Source organism: Neoarius graeffei, chromosome 11 (genome assembly GCF_027579695.1).
Source record: "Neoarius graeffei isolate fNeoGra1 chromosome 11, fNeoGra1.pri, whole genome shotgun sequence".
Lineage (NCBI taxonomy): Eukaryota > Metazoa > Chordata > Actinopteri > Siluriformes > Ariidae > Neoarius > Neoarius graeffei.
The window spans coordinates 40,172,085-40,194,202 of record NC_083579.1 but is presented as its reverse complement, the minus strand read 5'-3'; the positions used below and the strand labels follow the sequence as shown (position 1 = coordinate 40,194,202).

At 41.5% G+C, this 22,118-nt stretch overlaps 1 protein-coding gene across 4 annotated transcripts in view; it reads right to left on the bottom strand.

Annotated features, from left to right (window-relative positions):
* The window catches only part of heatr5a (HEAT repeat containing 5a), a 175,946-nt gene that overhangs the window by 65,485 nt on the left and 88,343 nt on the right, over positions 1-22,118 (bottom strand). For 3 of the 4 annotated variants that reach the window (XM_060933915.1, XM_060933916.1, XM_060933913.1), the window contains exons 19-23: positions 14,846-15,005; positions 14,494-14,683; positions 6,764-6,933; positions 3,391-3,417; positions 1,723-1,867 (exon numbers count right to left, since the gene is read on the bottom strand). In XM_060933915.1, coding sequence (XP_060789898.1) covers positions 1,723-1,867; positions 3,391-3,417; positions 6,764-6,933; positions 14,494-14,683; positions 14,846-15,005 — 692 coding nt within the window. The remainder of the gene's footprint in view (positions 1-1,722; positions 1,868-3,390; positions 3,418-6,763; positions 6,934-14,493; positions 14,684-14,845; positions 15,006-22,118) is intronic. The other variant, XM_060933914.1, reaches the window with a different exon arrangement.

Here is a 22,118-nt window from a genome sequence, read left to right as displayed (position 1 = left end):
AAAAGTCAGGGAGCGCAAACGAGAAAGCTGGAATCGCAACCAAAATAAATTACGTCAAACAAAACTGAGAAAGACGCGGAACAAAAATAAAAGGTTTCTGAAGAGTAATAGACTGATATTTTGCACGATTACACGAATAATTTGTTTGCCAGTCTAAAAAAATTGACCTTTTTTTTCCTTTTTGTATTTTGATTTGTCGTTTTTGTTTGATATTTCAAAAGTATTGTATGAACATTTTGGCACAAAATTGATTCCATAGAGAACAGGCCATTTACAAAAGTACATGTATCTTACGCAGAATCTCCTCTCATTTTTATGGTATCACCACTGTTAACATATGACCACACATAGCAATCTGAATTACGATGATGGAGACATTTACCGAGTTACTACTGAGTAAACGATAGCAGGGGAGAAAGCAGTGTTCCAAGTTCCAGGATGCACAAAAGAAAACGTGAATCTGCATATTCTTCCAAAGTGTCCAGGAAGCTCTCGCTTGACCCTTGGCCCCTCTGTTCGCAAACCTTTAGGCCAAGGCTTCCACTATAGCATCGGAGCACAGAAGCTATCGCTTGCCTCTCACAGTTTAGCTACAATTCCACACAGCATGTAGTTGACAGAATTCTTGTTTAAAAGATGTTAGCCAATCAGAGCGATGCTAATTACATTTAATATTTAAAAGCACAGCTGCAAAATCAGCCTCTCTTATCCTATACGGCTTTCATAACATGCTAAAATGGGATGAGGGGGAAAAAAAAAAAGCACACTTCCAAACTTTACAAAAGCATCTGAGGGAAAAATTAACAGTTATTCCATGAAATCAAGTTGTACATGAGCTGATAACTGATGAGACACGTAGTGTCAAGTTGGCTATAAGCCATGTATGATGAGATTGAGTGGAATAACCGTTTTATTCTATCCACATTCACTGGATTTTGAGAACCAGAGCATTTTTATTTTTTGCAAATTCGATAAATAAAAACTACACAAAACGTCCGACAAAATCATTTCCGCTTAGAATGTAAACAAACCGGCAAAATGACAGGAGCAATTTGTGAAAAATGCGATAATAATAATTATTGAAATATAAAAAAAAGATACAATTATCATCATCAAATACTTGTATTCCATATCTCGTTGCTTTTTTTTAATTTTTGTTTTGGAGTAGAGTCCTCGGTTGGTTCAGTAACACGCGCCACCGTTTTGTTTTTCTCTACTCACGGTATATGAGCTGATAGCCTAGTAGCAGAGTAGCCAATCGGAGGGCACGACTGCTCATATCCAGTGAATGTGAATAGATAATATAGAATAACTGAAAGGTGTACGGCATGTCCCCTTTAAAGCAGGGGTTTTCATACTTTGCAGCCAGGGACCCCTTTAACTATAAAATAAATCTTCGTAGACCCCCTCACTACAGTTTTATGAAAACAATCCAACTATGCAAATATTAGGCTCATTAGCTAAATGTGTACAATAATATTTTGGTTACTTAGAGCATTTTATCTTTCCACTGACACCACCCGAGTTGTGCATGTTGTAAATGCAGCACATTTGAGTGTGTGGTGCACAGACCACAGTTTTAAAGTGTTCTCATGCACAAAACATTGCAATTCTGCTGTGTATGAAACTATGTACAAGTGACAAACTAGTCAACTACATAACAGAACAGGAGGTAGCAGATGTTCCAACAGGTGTTCCAACAGGTATGTGACGCTGCCTCACCCAGTTGTGTGTTGTCTCTTCGTGGCAGCTCCTTGACCAGGGCCACAGCATACTCCGACACCTCCACTGCCTCCCGCTGGGCTAACTGACGCAAACACGCTACCACCGCTCTGCGTAGATACAGGTATGAACTGCACAGGTTCACCTGTATACAAACACATACCCAATTTAACAAATACAGATATCTGGGGAGGGGAAAAAAAAGGACTATTGGAAAAATAGGGTATGTGCTGACAGCACATGTTGAAGTGGGTATAATGACAAACAAACAGAGAAAATCAGGTTAAAAAAAAAAAAAAAAAAGTAGTGCAGTGATATGACCAACAAGCTGTGGTAACCAAAATCCATATAATCCTGGAACCAGTCCCTGAAAAACTCACTTTCTGTACAGACAGGAGAAAAGCCAGAAGGGAGAAAGACTAAAGTATAAGGGAGCAGGACTACTGCCAAGGCTTCTTCTAGGGCAAATGATCTCACTAACCCTACATTCACGACTGCAGGTGACAAACTGAAACGTGGCCTTTAATTTTTGATGTACACTACCTGACCATAATACACGTGTTTGTTTGGTATTTTTTTTTAAATTCCCATTCCAGATTTAGCTCCCCCTCCCTTTTGCTGTTATAATAACCTCCATTCTTCTGAGAAAGCTTTCCACAAGATGTTGGAGTGTGGCTGTGGGGATTTGTCAATTCAGCCATAAGAGCATTAGTGAGGTCAGGCACTGCTGGTCAGGCGAGAAAGCCTGGGGAAGTTGACATTCCAATTTATCCCAAAGGTGTTCAGTGTGGGTCCTGTTTACAGGATGCCTAAAATGTATTTTAAAACAAACAAACAAAACAACAAACCCTCTTAAAACCATAATTACATCTTATCCTCTCATATACACACAAGCGTGCTCTGAGGGCACAATATCCCCCGCTGGCAACTTTGCCATAACTCTGGTAAAATGCGACTGAATTGAACGAAATCACAATATGCATATTTCCGACATATAACAAAGAATCCTGCCAAATTACACGAAATTCCTCCAAAAATTGTGAGAGGAGTTGATTTCAGAAGGTGAGTACCTTTTCCTTGGATGGACGGATGGAAATCGCCACAACATAATCCCCCTTTGGGCCTTTCGGGCAGCGGGGGATAATTATGAAGAGAGACAAACTACAAGTGGCACAGGTGACTTGCTCGTGTGCATGTAGGGGATGAGGAACTATAATGTGACTTATGTTGTCATGCCAAAAGTGCACATTGTGTTTTAATAAAGAGGTTTACTCATTTGTGTTCAAGATTTCGCATTTGTCCTTGAGTTATTATGGCTATATGGACAGCTATTCCAACATCAGAAAAAAAACGTTTTGCTCAGGCCTGGATGTGTTTGTGTGCGCAGGGGAAAAAAAAAAAAAAAGAAGGAAGACAGACAGACAGACAAACAAACAAACAAACAAAAACCCTGACTATTCCTTGGCACTAACCCTGCAGTGGGAGTGTGTGACTGCAAAAGTTCATGCTCATACCAGAATGCCTGTTTAGTGTTAGCCTGCAAAACAACTGCAAGTCAGTGAGCGCATGAGCAAGAGAAAGATAAGAAAAAGAGAGAGGAAAAAAAAAAAAACAGCACATGGTGAGAACTTCAAACTGTAGCCTGGCAGTAAAGACGAGGAAACATACCAAAACAGAATAATCCAACAAGATCCCCTGTGTGAGAGAGTAAAACATAGCACTGTCATAGCAAAGAAAGGCATCTCAAATCAATATCGAAACCGAGGACTTCGTTATTACAACTAGTTATTCCACCCCACTTAACTACGCCATGAGGAAACTTGTGGAATAAGCATGGTGTGTGTGTGTGTATATATATATATATATATATATATATACAAAAAAAAAAAAAAAAAAAAAACCAGTATATTAAGTCAGTAGTTTGAGTGTGTGTGTGTGCGCATATACCGTAGCTCTACTGATAGTGAACTAGTTCTACATGAGCAGGTGGGGTCATGTAAATATTACCAGTGCATCTCTAGGATTTTAGTCACATCCAAATCAGCCGTGGGTGGTAGAAATGGGCAACTGGACTTGCTTGAAGATTCTTGAAAATGTTTCACCTCTCATCCGAAAGGCTTCCTCAGTTCTGTCTGACTAATAGGGAGTATCAGATATTTATCCTCTCCTGGATCAGAATCAGAATTCTGATGACCAGCTCATCTAAGGTGTCATTGGGGCATCATGTTGGTGTGGGTCACTGGAGGCTGGGTGTGAACGGCGAGTCATTAGGGTGATCAAAGGATCGCCCGTTAGGGTGATCAATGGCAATCTGACTCCCTCTGTCCTCCTGTGAGTCCCCGAAAACAGCTGGGTCCTGGCGTACACCCAGCCGTCTGGGAAGAGTGTCCAAGACCGCATTGTAGATGGTTGATAAATGATGTCTTAGACCCCCACCTCTGTTCAGTGATGGCCGTTCCAGGTTGACAAAAATGGCTTCTTTAACTCCTCGCTCATACCAACGATCCTCTCTGGCTAAAATGCGTACGTTACAATCCTGAAATGAGTGTCCTTTGTTGTTAAGATGAATGTAGACAGCCGAGTCCTGGCCTGAGGAGCCGGCTCTCCTGTGTTGAGCCAAGCGCCTGTATAGCGGTTGTTTGGTCTCACCAATATACGAGTCCGTGCAGTCCTCACTGCACTGAATTGCATACACTACGTTGTCCTGTTTGTGTCTGGGTATTCTGTCCTTAGGGTGGACCAGTTTCTGCTTCAGGGTGTTACTGGGTCTGAAATGTACCGGAATGTTGTGTTTGTAGAAGATCCTCCTGGGTTTCTCAGATAGACCAGAAATGTAGGGAATGACAATGTTCTTGCGTTTGTTCCTGTTATCATCCTTGTCAGTTATGTTCCTTTTTATGCTCTTTAGGAAAGCCCAGTTGGGATAACTGCAATTCTGAAGTGCTTTCTTGATATGATTCTGCTCCTTCTCTTTTCCCTCTAACGTTGTAGGAATGTTCTGAGCCCTGTGTTGCAAGGTCCTAATGATCCCCAATTTATGTTCCAGTGGGCGGTGAGAGTCGAAAAGTAGGTACTACTTTTCGACTCTCACCACCCATTGGAACATAAATTTATCTCACCACCCTAATTTATGTTCCAGTGGGTGGTGAGAGTCGAAAAGTAGGTACTACTTTTCGACTCTCACCACCCACTGGAACATAAATTGGGGATCATTAGGACCTTGCAACACAGGGCTCAGAACATTCCTACAACGTTAGAGGGAAAAGAGAAGGAGCAGAATCATATCAAGAAAGCACTTCAGAATTGCGGTTATCCCAACTGGGCTTTCCTAAAGAGCATAAAAAGGAACATAACTGACAAGGATGATAACAGGAACAAACGCAAGAACATTGTCATTCCCTACATTTCTGGTCTATCTGAGAAACCCAGGAGGATCTTCTACAAACACAACATTCCGGTACATTTCAGACCCAGTAACACCCTGAAGCAGAAACTGGTCCACCCTAAGGACAGAATACCCAGACACAAACAGGACAACGTAGTGTATGCAATTCAGTGCAGTGAGGACTGCACGGACTCGTATATTGGTGAGACCAAACAACCGCTATACAGGCGCTTGGCTCAACACAGGAGAGCCAGCTCCTCAGGCCAGGACTCGGCTGTCTACATTCATCTTAACAACAAAGGACACTCATTTCAGGATTGTAACGTACGCATTTTAGCCAGAGAGGATCGTTGGTATGAGCGAGGAGTTAAAGAAGCCATTTTTGTCAACCTGGAACGGCCATCACTGAACAGAGGTGGGGGTCTAAGACATCATTTATCAACCATCTACAATGCGGTCTTGGACACTCTTCCCAGACGGCTGGGTGTACGCCAGGACCCAGCTGTTTTCGGTGACTCACAGGAGGACAGAGGGAGTCAGATTGCCATTGATCACCCTAACGGGCGATCCTTTGATCACCCTAATGACTCGCCGTTCACACCCAGCCTCCAGTGACCCACACCAACATGATGCCCCAATGACACCTTAGATGAGCTGGTCATCAGAATTCTGATTCTGATCCAGGAGAGGATAAATATATGATACTCCCTATTAGTCAGACAGAACTGAGGAAGCCTTTCGGACGAGAGGTGAAACGTTTTCAAGAATCTTCAAGCAAGTCCAGTTGCCCATTTCTACCACCCACAGTTTACTATGACCTGGATGATTGAGAATCTTCACAGACATCCAAATCAGCCGTGGAAGGAAAAGGAAAAAAAAAAAAAAAATCACACAATCATATTTTAGCTTCTATAAACTACCAAGTAAAAATACCCTACAAGTGGATATAAAAAGTCTACACACCCCTTAACTAATTCTTTTTTTAATGCGCCTCTATTACTTTGTTACAGCTCCATCTTTTTGGATAAGAGCCTACCAATTTAGCACATCTTGATTTGCCAATTTTATTCCATTCTTCACTTTAAAAAAAAAAAAAAAAGATACCCTGTGGAAAATGAGGGTTTGGCACTCTAGGAAGCGTTCTTTTCTACTGTCTTGACTGAGGAGAAAGCTAAATATAGACAATGTTTAAAACGACTCATCATGCACAACCTGCACAGCCACAAACACTATAGGTGCTTCTAATAAAGGACAAAATAGCCAATCAATTTCTATTAAAATGCAGCGTGTGTAGAATACACAGAATTTTTAAAGTTGGACACCCATCATGAAAACACCCCATAAGCAAATCGTATCTCTTCAGGTCACCACCATCAAACCTGAAACATCACTGATCTCATGGTCAGTGCTCATATTGTGACCCTTTCCAGCAAGACGAAGCTGATGACTCCCATCATTTGGAAAATTTCATGTCAAGTCTGTCTGCTCGGTGTTACTGCAGTACGGTATGTTTGTGTTCTGTTCTACCTTGTGGGCCAACAGGAAACATCAGCCTAAAATTCCTTTTAAAAATCAAAATCAAGAACGTCATCTGAATCTTGTCCTAATTATAACTCGGACTTCCATAGTTAAGAGTGTGTGTGTGTGTGTACTCACACAGAGGCTGGGGACCAGACTGGCCAGGTCGACGTGGCAGGGTGAGAACATGTGTAAGTGTTGGAGGCATTCAATGGCCTGAGCCTGCACCAGGCAGTCTGGACTGTCCTGCATCACAGCACAGGCCAGCAAACACGAGTTCCTCACTGCACACACACCCGCACCCTCACCTGCACACAACACAAATCACCACATACATACGAACACAAGCTTTCACATACGTGAAAGTTTTTAGTTACAAGTCTACAGTATCCAGGTGAAAGTATGTACTGACAAATGGGCCAGTCTCCGACAAACTGTTTTTGGAAAGTTCAATATTAAGGGGGTCCATGTGGGACCATCAGTGGACATGACAGTATGGCAGCACTGCGTGTACAGCCCAGTCTGAATGTCTGCAAAATATATTTTATTGAAACATTTATCATATATGAATAAACAACTGCTCCACATGGATGAGCAACAGTTTGGATTCTGAAAAAATTAACGTGTATTTTTATTGTTAAATCATTTACTCAATCATTTCAGGCTACATCCACACGACAACGAGATTTTTTTTTTTAGCGGGTAAAAAAAATATATCGCGTCCACATGGGCAACGGATCAGTAAAATATCAGGTCCATATGGCAACGCAACGCTTGCTGAAAACGATGCAATACACATGCCACACCTCTACGTGCGCTGTAAGACGGGCCCATCAGAGACACCAGAACAATAGAAGTAGTAGGACGCATGCGCATAAACCCCTTCTTCTACCCGGCGTGAATGAGTGAGTGCTGCTTGTTCTAGTCATGTGGTTGTGACGTCATTGTAAACAAATCCGTTCTACTCATCCAGGACGACTTCGCAACGGCGCCGTTGCCAGATTTTTCCACTCTGGAACCCATTCTCAAAAAATATCGTTTTGGGGCACCCAAAACGCCGGTGCCGTGTGGACGCCAGGCCGAAACGATAAACAATTTTATCGGATTCACCTGAATCCGTTGCCGTGTGGACAGGGCCTTAGTCACATAGCCTGGCTAACGCGACTTCAAAGCTCTAAGAGCTATTGGTCTGGCCAAGATATTAAGCCCAACCGTTTCCCAGAGCCCATGGTTGACCCGCCTCCCTGAAATGCCTCAGTTTGCTACTGGTCGAAGCCAGAAAAGGCTGTGACGAAGCTTAAACTAATCACATCACTCTTTCCTCTGACGTATGCGACGCGACGGGGCTAACTGGTAGATTAAACTCTTACCGAAGCCGGTCGGGAACAAGGCGAAAACGTCCTTCCTTTCAATAAATACCTCCAGGGCTGCTCTTTGCTCCGTTTTCAATGAGAACTTCCCGTTGAATGCTTTCAATACAGCATCTATGCGTAATAGATGCGGAAGCGTGAATGAAGCGCTTCCGGCATAGATTCTGTAAACAATCTATGGCTTCCGGTCGCAGTTCTACTACGTCAGTGCCTTGAACATGCCTCTACCCAGGGCCGTTGGAGATGCTCGAAGTTGATTGGTTCCCGATTTTTCGGGAGCTTGGAAAAGCTGTAGATAGCTTGCCTGGCCAGACTAAGTTCGCAACAGGCCCTCGTGTTGCGTCACGCTTAGGATGGGCGGGCCCAGGCTATTAGTCACATAAAATTGTGGTGGAAATATAGTGAAATTTGTTAAATTGTCAAGTTGCTTTATTATACTTTTAGTGATTCTGAACTACTTCTTCTTAGGAGCACTGATGCTAGTACAGTTCCACTTGCCTTTAATAACAAGAGTCATCAGGAGATGACATACATCTCACCGGCCCCCACATGAAAGCCCACTCCAAATTTTCCCCAAGTTGAATCGGTTGCCATGGAAATACAGAAATTTTTTTTTTTTTTTAAATCACAGAAATCCCAAAATGTCAAAAGACACAAGTCCTCGAGTCACTTAACTGTCAGGTTTCATGAAAAAATTCCAAATAGTTTTTGAATTATGCTCCTGAAACTAAAATGTTTACAGATGGACAGACAGACAGAGCGATAGCTATATATCCCTCCGCATTACATATTATAAATATCCTTAAGTATGGAAGGAATAAAATTCTTAGAGGTGTGCTATATTTAAAATTATTATACGCCGGACACTTTTTCGATGGAATAAAAACGTGTTCTATTCCCTTCTAGTGGGTTTCATTCATTTGGTTTGATAGCATGCAATATTGTTAGCGTATCGCTTATCCTACATCACTCTACCCCGTGGAGAAGGAGTGTTGAATATGGTTTACGATATTGCATGGTTGTCAAGACATGCTAGAAGGTGACTTCACTGCCGGGCTGACAGCGCCGACTCGTGGGTAAGCTAGCGTTGGCCTTTGAGAATGCTGATATGAAGAGTGTGTGTATGCATTATTCTAATAATATTGGCTGACTTTTTCATGGCATAGCCGATATATCCCATTCAGCTAGCATGATACTGAACTTGTCTTCAACCATGAAAAAAAGCCAGCCAATATTATTTAAATAAACAATAACAGTGTGGTATGATGTAGCCCGACTGTGTGTATAAAAGTCCTACAATTCACAGTGTCTGACCAAAAAACCAAACCATAAGGTCCAAGGATCTCTCTGTAGACCACCACTATCAAACTGCACGGAGACGTACAGTCAGGATCATTAACATTTAGACAACGACAAAGTTATCGTTATTTTCAGTTATCGAACACAGTTTATTGTACAACCCCGATTCCAAAAAAGTTGGGACAAAGTACAAATTGCAAATAAAAACGGAATGCAATAATTTACAAATCTCAAAAACTGATATTGTATTCACAATAGAACATAGACAACATATCAAATGTCGAAAATGAGACATTTTGAAATTTCATGCCAAATATTGGCTCATTTGAAATCTCATGACAGCAACACATCTCAAAAAAGTTGGGACAGGGGCAATAAGAGGCTGGAAAAGTTAAAGGTACAAAAAAGGAACAGCTGGAGGACCAAATTGCAACTCATTAGGTCAATTGGCAATCGGTCATTAACATGACTGGGTATAAAAAGAGCATCTTGGAGTGGCAGCGGCTCTCAGAAGTAAAGATGGGAAGAGGATCACCAATCCCCCTAATTCTGCGCCGACAAATAGTGGAGCAATATCAGAAAGGAGTTCGACAGTGTAAAATTGCAAAGAGTTTGAACAGATCATCATCTACAGCGCATAATATCATCAAAAGATTCAGAGAATCTGGAAGAATCTCTGTGCGTAAGGGTCAAGGCCGGAAAACCATACTGGGTGCCCGTGATCTTCAGGCCCTTAGACGGCACTGCATCACATACAGGCATGCTTCTGTATTGGAAATCACAAAATGGGCTCAGGAATATTTCCAGAGAACATTATCTGTGAACACAATTCACCGTGCCATCCGCCGTTGCCAGCTAAAACTCTATAGTTCAAAGAAGAAGCCGTATCTAAACATGATCCAGAAGTGCAGACGTCTTCTCTGGGCCAAGGCTCATTTAAAATGGACTGTGGCAAAGTGGAAAACTGTTCTGTGGTCAGACGAATCAAAATTTGAAGTTCTTTATGGAAATCAGGGACGCCGTGTCATTCGGACTAAAGAGGAGAAGGACGACCCAAGTTGTTATCAGCGCTCAGTTCAGAAGCCTGCATCTCTGATGGTATGGGGTTGCATTAGTGCGTGTGGCATGGGCAGCTTACACATCTGGAAAGACACCATCAATGCTGAAAGGTATATCCAGGTTCTAGAGCAACATATGCTCCCATCCAGACGACGTCTCTTTCAGGGAAGACCTTGCATTTTCCAACATGACAATGCCAAACCACATACTGCATCAATTACAGCATCATGGCTGCGTAGAAGAAGGGTCCGGGTACTGAACTGGCCAGCCTGCAGTCCAGATCTTTCACCCATAGAAAACATTTGGCGCATCATAAAACGGAAGATACGACAAAAAAGACCTAAGACAGTTGAGCAACTAGAATCCTACATTAGACAAGAATGGGTTAACATTCCTATCCCTAAACTTGAGCAACTTGTCTCCTCAGTCCCCAGACGTTTACAGACTGTTGTAAAGAGAAAAGGGGATGTCTCACAGTGGTAAACATGGCCTTGTCCCAACTTTGAGATGTGTTGTCATGAAATTTAAAAATCACCTAATTTTTCTCTTTAAATGATACATTTTCTCAGTTTAAACATTTGATATGTTATCTATGTTCTATTCTGAATAAAATATGGAATTTTGAAACTTCCACATCATTGCATTCCGTTTTTATTTACAATTTGTACTTTGTCCTAACTTTTTTGGAATCGGGGTTGTAGTAGAAATTAAAAAAATAATGACATTCAGCTTTAATCTAAGGGTATTTACATACAAATCAGGTGAACGGTGTAGGAATTACAGCACTTTTTACATGCATCAGGCCCAAGAGTGGCAGTTACGACTGCATGGCATGGGTGCTTGGCTACAGGAATTTGGACTGGGAGATAAAGTACTCAATTAACTACTGATGCCGAGCTCTAAATTACCCGTGAAGGGGCAAGGGCCCTTTGAGATCCCACGGCACAAACGGAAAAGGTGCAGCCCAATTTACTCCGAGTTTTTATCCAGTGCTCATCTTTGATTTGCTTTTTAAAAAACAAATAATGTGGGATTATTTACCAACACATTTTACACTCATCGGAAGCTCCGCTTTTAGGCAGTGCATTTTATATCTATCTATCTATCTATCTGATATATATATGGATATAGATATATTAGAGATATTTAGATTACAGATATATATTGTATAATTGAGATTTTAGACATTGTTTATAATATAGGTATTGTATATTATGTATAATAATTACAGCGGGGAAAATAAGCATTCGATACACTGCCGATTTTGCAAGTTTTCCCACTTACAAAGAATGGAGACGTCTAATTTTTTTTTTTTATCATAGGCACACTTCATCTGTGAGAGACAGACTCTTAAAAAAAAATATCCAGAAAATCACATTGTATGATTTTTAAATAATTAATTTGCATTTTATTGCATGAAATAAGTATTTGATACAATAGAAAAACAGAACTTAATATTTGGTACAGAAACCTTTGTTTACTGTTACAGAGGTCAGACGTTTCCTGTAGTTCTTGACCAGGTTTGCACACACTGCAGCAGGGATTTTGGCCCACTCCTCCATACAGATCTTCTCCAGAGCTTTCAGGTTTCGGGGCTGTCGCTGGGCAACACAGAGTTTCAGCTCCCTCCAAAGATTTTCTATTGGGTTCAGGTCTGGAGACTGGCTAGACCACTCTAGGACCTTGAAATGCTTCTTACGGAGCCACTCCTTAGTTGCCCTGGCTGTGCGTTTCAGGTCATTGTCATGCTGGAAGACCCAGCTACGACCCATCTTCAATGCTCTTACTGAGGGAAGGAGGTTGTTGCCCAAAATCTCGTGATACATGGCCCCATCCATCCTCCCCTCAATACGGTGCAGTCGTCCTGTCCCCTTTGCAGAAAAGCACCCCCAAAATATGATGTTTCCACCCCCATGCTTCACAGTTGGGATGGTGTTCTTGGGGTTGTACTCATCCTCCTTTTTCCTCCAAACACGGCGAGTGGAGTTTATACCAAAAAGCTCTATTCTGGTCTCATCTGACCACATGACCTTCTCCCATGCCTCCTCTGGATCATCCAGATGGTCATTGGCAAACTTCAGACAGGCCTGGACATGTGCTGGCTTGAGCAGGGGGACCTTGCGCACGCTGCAGGATTTTAATCCATGACGGCGTAGTGCGTTACTAATGGTAATCTTTGAGACTGTGGTCCCAGCTCTCTTCAGGTTACTGACCAGGTCCTCCCATGTAGTTCTGGGCTGATCTCTCACCTCTCTCATGATCATTTATACCCCACGAGGCAAGATCTTGCATGGAGCCCCAGACCGAGGGAGACTGACCGTCATCTTGGAGTTTCTTCCATTTTCTAATAATTGCGCCAGCAGTTGTTGCCTTCTCACCAAGCTGCTTGCCTATTGTCCTGTAGCCCATCCCAGCTTTGTGCAGGTCTACAATTTTGTCCCTGGTGTCCTTAGACAGCTCTTTGGTCTTGCCCATGGTGGAGAGGTTGGAGTCTGATTGACTGAGTGTGTGGACTAGGGATGTTAACCGATGACTGTTTGACCGATGGTTGACCGAATCAACATCAACCGGTTAAATTTTTTTTTGGTTGTCGGTTAAACTAGAGACAATTCCCCTGTGGGAAATTGTGAGAGTGATGCAGTGTGCGTAGCAGTCGCTATTGCAGGAGCTGCACTGAACTGTGTGAATGTGTGACTTGCCATGATGCTACAAGCATGTGTCTCTCTGAGAGGGAGCAGCCCCTCCCTCCTGTGTGTGTGTGTGAGAGAGCGAGCAGCCCCTTCCTCTATATATATATATATATATATATATATATATATATATATATATATATATATATATATATATATATGTATGTATGTATGTATGTATGTATGTATGTATGTGTGTGTGTGTGTGTGTGTGTGTGTGTGTGTGTGTGTGTGTGTGTGTGTGTGTGTGAGAGAGAGAGAGAGAGAGAGAGAGAGAGAGAGAGAGAGAGTGAGAGAGCGAGCAGCCCCTCCCCCATCCGCGCGCTGCGAGCAGAGACACAGTGTGAGAAATTTGTTTTTTAAGAGTGTTTAATTTTTTTAAAGTTTTAATTCTGTATTAAAATTACTAAATAAGCAAATGCCGTTACAGTCCATGAAACATAGGAAGTATGAGAAGAAAACAGTAAATCAGAAAGCTGTGCACATTTGGGCAGCTTCTGCGAAAACGTGCGCAGCTTTCTGATTTACTGTTTTCTTCTCATACTTCCTATGTTTCATGGACTATAACGGCATTTGCTTATTTAGTAATTTTAATACAGAATTTACTCTGATGAAATTATTCAGACACTCCAACGCCCCCCCTAAAAAAAAAAAAAAACGGATCTGCACGATTCAGCCGTGAAAAAGGCGGCATCCGCCAAAAGGCGCGCCGTTTGCATCCCTGTTTAAACTCCTAGGTTAACCGACTTTAACCGGCTAATGAGGCTCGGTGGTTGGTCAAGATTTTTTTTTAGTTTTTGCCATCCCTAGTGTGGACAGGTGTCTTTTATACAGGTAACGAGTTCAAACAGGTGCAGTTAATCCAGGTAATGAGTGAGGAATAGGAAGGCTTCTTAAAGAAAAACTAACAGGTCTGTGAGAGCCAGAATTCTTGCTGGTTGGTAGGTGATCAAATACTCATTTCATGCAATAAAATGCAAATTAATTATTTAAAAAAAAAAAAAAAAAAATCATACAATGTGATTTTCTGGATTTTTTTTTTTTTTTAAGATTCTGTCTCTCGCAGCTGAAGTGTACCTACGATAAAAATTACAGACCTCTCCATTCTTTGTAAGTGGGAAAACTTGCAAAATCGGCAGTGTATCAAATACTTATTTTCCCCACTGTATAATAGTTATTGTAGATTGCATATTTATTATATTGCATAATGTCTATATTGTACATTACATATACATGTATCAATTTTTTTTATACTACATATCTTACACATACATATATTCACACTTTTTTTTTCCTCCCCTGTATCGCTGAAGAGACACCAACTGCCGGAACCAAATTCCTCGTGTGTGTCAACATACTTGACCAATAAACATGATTCTGATACAGTGTAGATCAGTAAATTAAGAGAGAAAGCACCATAGGAAAGTTCAGCTGATACGGGTGTCCGTACCTTGCAGGTCAGGACCCAGTGATGTGATGAGCGCGATGAGGCAGCGCCCCAGGCTCTGCTGCACCTCCACATGAGTGTGTGGTGTGGTGAAAAGCAGTCGCAAAAGTAAAGACAAGCTGGCCTCCATGTGACTGTGGTACAGAGTTCCAGCCTGGTCCACCACCATGGCCAAAGAATGGAGAGCACACATCTGAGACACACACACAGTGACAAAGCATCCATTAACGAATGTTACATCACGTGAACTGGTAAAAACATTAGACCCAGTATGCAAAAGGACACATCTGAATACAAACTGCCAGCCCAAAAGAAAAACATTAAACTTCAGACTAAACATGGAGGTCTGTCTCACCTGGACGTCTGGTGAGCTGTTGTCCTGCGAGAGTGTGAAAAGGACCCCCACACAAGCGCTGAGATGTTTGGCTGAACTAATGCCTCCCTGGTAACGATAGAGTGCCCCCAGTGACAGGGCATGTCCCGTCCGCAAGACAGCTTCCCTTGCTGCCTTCAGCCTGCAGGAATAAACATCTCACCTTTATATGGCTTCTTTACAGGTTCAGAAATCTGATGAATATGGGCATATAAAGATATTCATAGTGATAGAGATCATTTTTAAAACTCTAATGTACGAAAGGAAACTGGAGTATCATCGGAGATGTATAGAGACCTTTGGACCAGTTGGAAAATTTCATTATTTCAACATATGAGGTTATCATAAGTTGACTTGCTCGTCCAAATGTACCACAAGACTGTAAGTAATGTAGAAGTCTGGAAAGTGATCTAAATGGTGACAAGCAGGGTTTTTTCTAGAAAAATTTAGTATGAGGGCGCTCACCATGGCGAGGGAGCAAAGTGACGGGGGGATGGTGCCGGTTGTCCCCCCCCGCTGTGCGAAGCCTTTGAAAAATTGAGGCTACAATGGGACGTTCTGAGGCTATCTGAGAGGGAAATTGTAACAAATTGTCAACATTGAAAAAGAAAGAAGTAATCATCTTCTGCCCCGGACAGTCTTTGGCTTTCTTCCGTTTCGTGCCGCGGGATGACATCTTTAAATGCCCAAGTGTCAATAAAAACAACTCACGAACTACTTCTATCAAAAGCTCCCGTGTCGGTGGGTGAAAGGTCATTCAGTCTCGAGAAATCTCGCTCTGCAAGTCAGCTGACCTTGTATGTAACCCATGTCAAATCTCGCGAGAGCAGCCGCGACAAGTAAACAACTAAACAACATGGCGCCTCAGTCTGGAAAACGCCAATTCGGATTGTTTTTGCACCGTCTGGCGGTGTATCTATTACGATTGGAATATTTTTGGAGTAATTATAACGTATTTGATGATCAGACACATTGTCACGTGGTGTTGCTGGGATGTTTTCACGGAGAAAAGATCGTTTTGAGAAAGATTGCATGTTGTGCAGTAGCATATAAGTGCATGGCCTAAGTGTGACTTGGGGTTCAATCGGCATTTCGGTAAGGGGGCGCACGCCGAGAGTAAGAGGGCGCAGCGGCCCTGTTCCCCGGTTTAGACGAAAGCCTGACAAGCACAAAAGTACAGCATGAACATGTATTATTCTATGTTGTTCACAGAGAAATATTACATGGAAATCTAATATCTGCATACTGTTACATGCAGAGGTGCAAGATCTGGCCCCAAAATTTTTTTTATTAATAATAATAATAATAATAATAATAATAATAATCTCCTCTCACCATCTTTTCAGGCTGAACCACAATCCACTATTTTAATCACAAAACTAAATTTCCATATAGAGGAAAATACAGCTTTACAAGGAAATATATTCTCAAAGAAAAAGAACCACATCGGCAAAAACATCTTTTCAAGCCAATTTTAATAAAGTGCACTTACTAACAAAATGTAAAAATTTATTTCTAAAATGAAAGTCAAGCATGGATACTGTATTTTAAGAATGTTAAATAAAACGTACATCAATTTGACTCGTGTCTTCAGCACTTAAAATGCAATAAATGAAGAAGTGATTGATATGCAATATGTTAAAATACTGAATACATTAGCCGAGCTGGTTTTACATTCTTAGCGAGTTGTGTTTTCATTATTTTGGTTTTTGCAGTTCTCTCAGATTCTCGGTACAGCTGAGGAATGGGAGTTTTAGAAAAATATTTTGACTTGCCAAGTCGTAATGAGGATCAACCACTTTAGAATTGTCAGGAAAATTCATCCTCCTTGACCTTTCAGCAGCATTTGACACAGTCATCCACAAGACTTTCTTGTCCATCCTCAAAGGTCTTGGAATTTGTGGCACATCATGGCAATGGTTTGCTTCCTACCTAGAAGGTCGGTCATATCAGGTGACGTAGAGGGGATCCACATCTGCTCCATGCAGTCTCTCCAGTTGTGTCCCCCAAGGCTCAGTACTCTGTCCTCTTCTGTTCTACCTCTATAGTCTATCTCTTGGTGAGGTTATGTCCTCACATGGGTTCTCATACCACTGACATTCAACTCATCCTCTCCTTCCCTACCTCAGACACTCATGTGTCCGTTCTCATCTCAGTATGTCTGGCAGATATGAATGACTGCTCATCAGATGAAACTTAATCCCAGCAAAACAGAACTGCTCTTCATTCCATGCCAGGATCTTGTGATCTCCTTGGACAACACTCTGATCTCACCTTCAGCCAGTGCATGCAAACTTGGGATAATCATGGACAATCAACTGTCCATTTCCCCCTCACAGTGCTAATGTGTCATGCTCATGTCAATTCCTCCTTTATAGCATCAGAAGGATTCGTCCATTTCTCTCCACACAGGCCATTCAGATGCTTGTTCAATCTCGTCATTTCGGGACTGGACTACTGTAATTCTGCCTCGATTTCAACCTTCTGAAATTCGCCCACACTACCCCACTGTTACAGTGTCCTGCAAAAGTATTCATCCCCCTTGGTGTTTGTCCTGTTTTGTCGCATTACAAGCTGGAATTAAAATTGATTTTTGGAGGGTTAGCACTATTTGATTTACACAACATGCCTACCACTTTAAAGGTGCACATTGTTGTTTTATTGTGACACAAACAATAATTAAGATGAAAAAACAGAAATCTGGAGTGAGCATAAGTATTCACCCCATTTCGTATGAAACCCCTAAATAAGAGCTGGTCCAACCAATTCACTTCATAAGTCACATAATTAGTTGATTAAGATCCACCTGTGTGCAATCAAAGTGTCACATGATTGGTCACATGACGTCTGTATAAACCAACCTGTTCTGGAAGGACCCTGACTCTGCAACACTAAGCAAGCAACATGAAAACCAAGGAGCCTCCAAACAGGTCAGAGACAAAGTTGGGGAGAAGTACACAGTACCAGTCAAAAGTTTGGAAACACCTTCAAACTCAATGTTTTTTCTTTATTTTAATTAACTAAAAGACACTTCTTGTCTTAAAGTAATGACTGACTGTTATTTCTCTTTACTTAGTTGAGTGGTTTTTGACATAATATGGATTACTACAGTTGTCGAACAGGGCTATTTACTGTATTTTTATTATTTACTCTTTACTGGTTGATGGTGTCAAATGCGTTAAGGCGGCAAGAAATTCCATTTTTGACAAGACACACCTGCTAATTGAGAAGCATTCCAGGTGACTACCTCATGAAGCTGGTTCAGATAATGCCAATAGTGTGCAAAGCTGTTATCAAAATAAATAGTGACAACTTTGAAGAATCTAAAAGATGAAACATGTTGGTTTAACACTTTTTTTTTTGTTTACCATATAATTCCATATGTTATTTCATAGTTTTGATGAGTTCAGTATTGTTCTACAATGTAGGGAAAAAAAAAAACCATCGAATTTGAAGGTGTTTCCAAACTTTTGACTGGTACTGTAGATCAGGGTTGGTGATAAAAAAATATCCCAAACTTCGAATCCCAAACTACAGAACATCATTAAATCCATTATAGCAAAATGGAAAGAATATGTCACCACCAAAACTCACAGACCGGGCAAGGAGGGCATTAATCAGAGATGCAACAAAGACACCAAAGATAACACTGAAGGAGCTGCAAAGATCCACAGCGGAGATGGGAGTATCTGTCCATAAGACTACTTTAAGCCATACAATCCACGGAGCGGGGCTTTATGGAAGAGTGGCCAGAAAAAAAAGTCATTGCTTAAGAAAACTCGTTTGGAGTTTGCCCAACAGCATGTGGCAGACTCCTTAGACACATGGAATTAGATTCTCTGGTCAGATGATACTAAAATTGATATTTTTGGCCATCATGGGAAATGCCATGTGTGGTACAAACCCAACATCCTGAGAACACCATTCCTACAGTGAAGCATGGTGGTGGCGATAATTTTCATCTGCAGGAACAGAAAAGCTGGTCAGGACTGAAGGAAAGATGGATGGCACTAGATACAGGGCAATTCTGGAGGAAAACCTGTTTGAATCAGCCAGAGGTTTGAGACTGGGACGAAGGTTCACATTCCAGCAGGACAATGACCCTAAACATACTGCTAAAGCTACACTGGAGTGGTTTAAAGGGAAACATTTAAATGTCTTGGAATGGCCTAATCAAAGCCCAGACCTCAATCCAATTAAGAATCTGTGGCATAACTTGAAGATTGCTGTACACCAATGCAACCCATCTAACTTGGAGTTGGAGCAGTTTTGCCTTGAGGAACGGGCAAAAATCCCAGTGGCTAGATGTGTTAAGCTAATAGACTTGCAGCTGTAATTGCAGCAAAAGGTGGCTCTACAAAAGTATTGCCTTTTGGGGGGGTGAATATCTATGCACACTCCAGATTTCTGTTTTTTCATCTTAATTATGGCTTGTGTCACAATAAAAATAAATAAATAAATAAAAATTTTAAAATGTTCACCTTTAAATTTGTAGGCGTGTTGTGTAAATCAAATGGTGCCAACACCCCAAAAATCCATTTTAATTTCAGCTTGCAATGTGACAAAACAAGACAAACACCAAGGGGGATGAATACTTTTGCAAGACACTGTACGCTCCCTCCACTGGCTTCCTGTAGCTGCCCGCTTCAGGTTTAAACACTGATGTTTGCCTACAAAGCCCACTTGCCTCAAAGCACAGGCTTTGTGTCGAATCCAGCAATTCCATATAACCAGTAACTTGTTCACTACGTTGTTGTGTTACTAAACAAACCAAGGAGGAAGCAAATCTATGCAAATGCCTACTCTTGGTTATTACTGGTTTGTTCGTGTGTCTGGGCAAGAAAGTGCAAGCTGAATTGACGCATAAAGTCTGGTTCATAAGACAACCCGGGATGCTGTGTTTGAGCATGACAGTATCACGATCTCTATGTAAAAAACATTTTATGGACACATTTCCATTATTCGCTATCTAAGATCATCATATTACCTCCCTTAGTTACATGTAACATTTACAGAATTTAGTTTATGCCCTTATCTAAAGCAATTTACAGAAGCACAATGCCATCTTCATCAAATGCTAATGTAATTAAGTCAGTGTCTAAGAACACAAATCATGCCAAAAACCCTGTTAGAAAGGTACAGCATTAAAACACACGAGTCAAACGATCCCTTTTTTTGTTAATTAAATTTGTATTAATTTAAATGGTTGGTGAAGAGACAGTTAAGACAGTGAGTGACTCAGCTGTTCAGACACCCAGGGGAAGATTCAGCCCTGTCAATAACTTTTGGAGTAGGGGGCATTTGGAAAAGAGTAGTAGGCAGACCCAAAGTGTAAACAATGCCGTCAACTGTGACACACAAAAAATAAATCGAAAGAAAGAAAGAAAAAAAAAAAAAGGAGTCCAGGTGGCCCTCCCCCAGAAAATTTTACAAAATTTTTTTAAATATAGATGCAAAATAGTGCATTCTGAGTGATCCAGAATGCAGCATTTTGCATCTCAGCGTAAATAAAACATTCTTCTTGATCTCATGATTTGGGTGGGTAATATGTAAAAAATGTCAAATTAATAACAAGAGTGCTCTGAGAGCACAATATCCCCCGCTGGCAGCTAGGCCATAACTCTGGTAAAATGTGACTAAATTGAACGAAATTGTGAGAGGAGTTGATTTCAGAAGGCGAGTTACCCTTCCTGGGATAGACGGACATCACCACGACGTAATCCCCCTTCGAGCCTCTCGGCCAGTGGGGGATAAAAATGGCTTGTCAGTGATACTTTTATGAAGTGTAAATCTCACTTGGCTAGATAGCACATGCACAATACCGACACAGATACTACAACCCCGATTCCAAAAAAGTTGGGACAAAGTACAAATTGTAAATAAAAACGGAATGCAATAATTTACAAATCTCAAAAACTGATATTGTATTCACAATAGAACATAGACAACATATCAAATGTCGAAAATGAGACATTTTGAAATTTCATGCCAAATATTGGCTCATTTGAAATTTCATGACAGCAACACATCTAAAAAAAAAAAGTTGGGACAGGGGCAATAAGAGGCTGGAAAAGTTAAAGGTACAAAAAAGGAACAGCTGGAGGACCAAATTGCAACTCATTAGGTCAATTGGCAATAGGTCATTAACATGACTGGGTATAAAAAGAGCATCTTGGAGTGGCAGCGGCTCTCAGAAGTAAAGATGGGAAGAGGATCACCAATCCCCCTAATTCTGCGCCGACAAATAGTGGAGCAATATCAGAAAGGAGTTCGACAGTGTAAAATTGCAAAGAGTTTGAACATATCATCATCATCTACAGTGCATATCATCATCAAAAGATTCACAGAATCTGGAAGAATCTCTGTGCGTAAGGGTCAAGGCCGGAAAACCATACTGGGTGCCCGTGATCTTCGGGCCCTTAGACGGCACTGCATCACATACAGGCATGCTTCTGTATTGGAAATCACAAAATGGGCTCAGGAATATTTCCAGAGAACATTATCTGTGCACACAATTCACCGTGCCATCCGCCGTTGCCAGCTAAAACTCTATAGTTCAAAGAAGAAGCCGTATCTAAACATGATCCAGAAGCGCAGACGTCTTCTCTGGGCCAAGGCTCATTTAAAATGGACTGTGGCAAAGTGGAAAACTGTTCTGTGGTCAGACGAATCAAAATTTGAAGTTCTTTATGGAAATCAGGGACGCCGTGTCATTCGGACTAAAGAGGAGAAGGACGACCCAAGTTGTTATCAGCGCTCAGTTCAGAAGCCTGCATCTCTGATGGTATGGGGTTGCATTAGTGCGTGTGGCATGGGCAGCTTACACATCTGGAAAGACACCATCAATGCTGAAAGGTATATCCAGGTTCTAGAGCAACATATGCTCCCATCCAGACGACGTCTCTTTCAGGGAAGACCTTCCATTTTCCAACATGACAATGCCAAACCACATACTGCATCAATTACAGCATCATGGCTGCGTAGAAGAAGGGTCCGGGTACTGAACTGGCCAGCCTGCAGTCCAGATCTTTCACCCATAGAAAACATTTGGCGCATCATAAAACGGAAGATACGACAAAAAAGACCTAAGACAGTTGAGCAACTAGAATCCTACATTAGACAAGAATGGGTTAACATTCCTATCCCTAAACTTGAGCAACTTGTCTCCTCAGTCCCCAGACGTTTACAGACTGTTGTAAAGAGAAAAGGGGATGTCTCACAGTGGGAAACATGGCCTTGTCCCAACTTTTTTGAG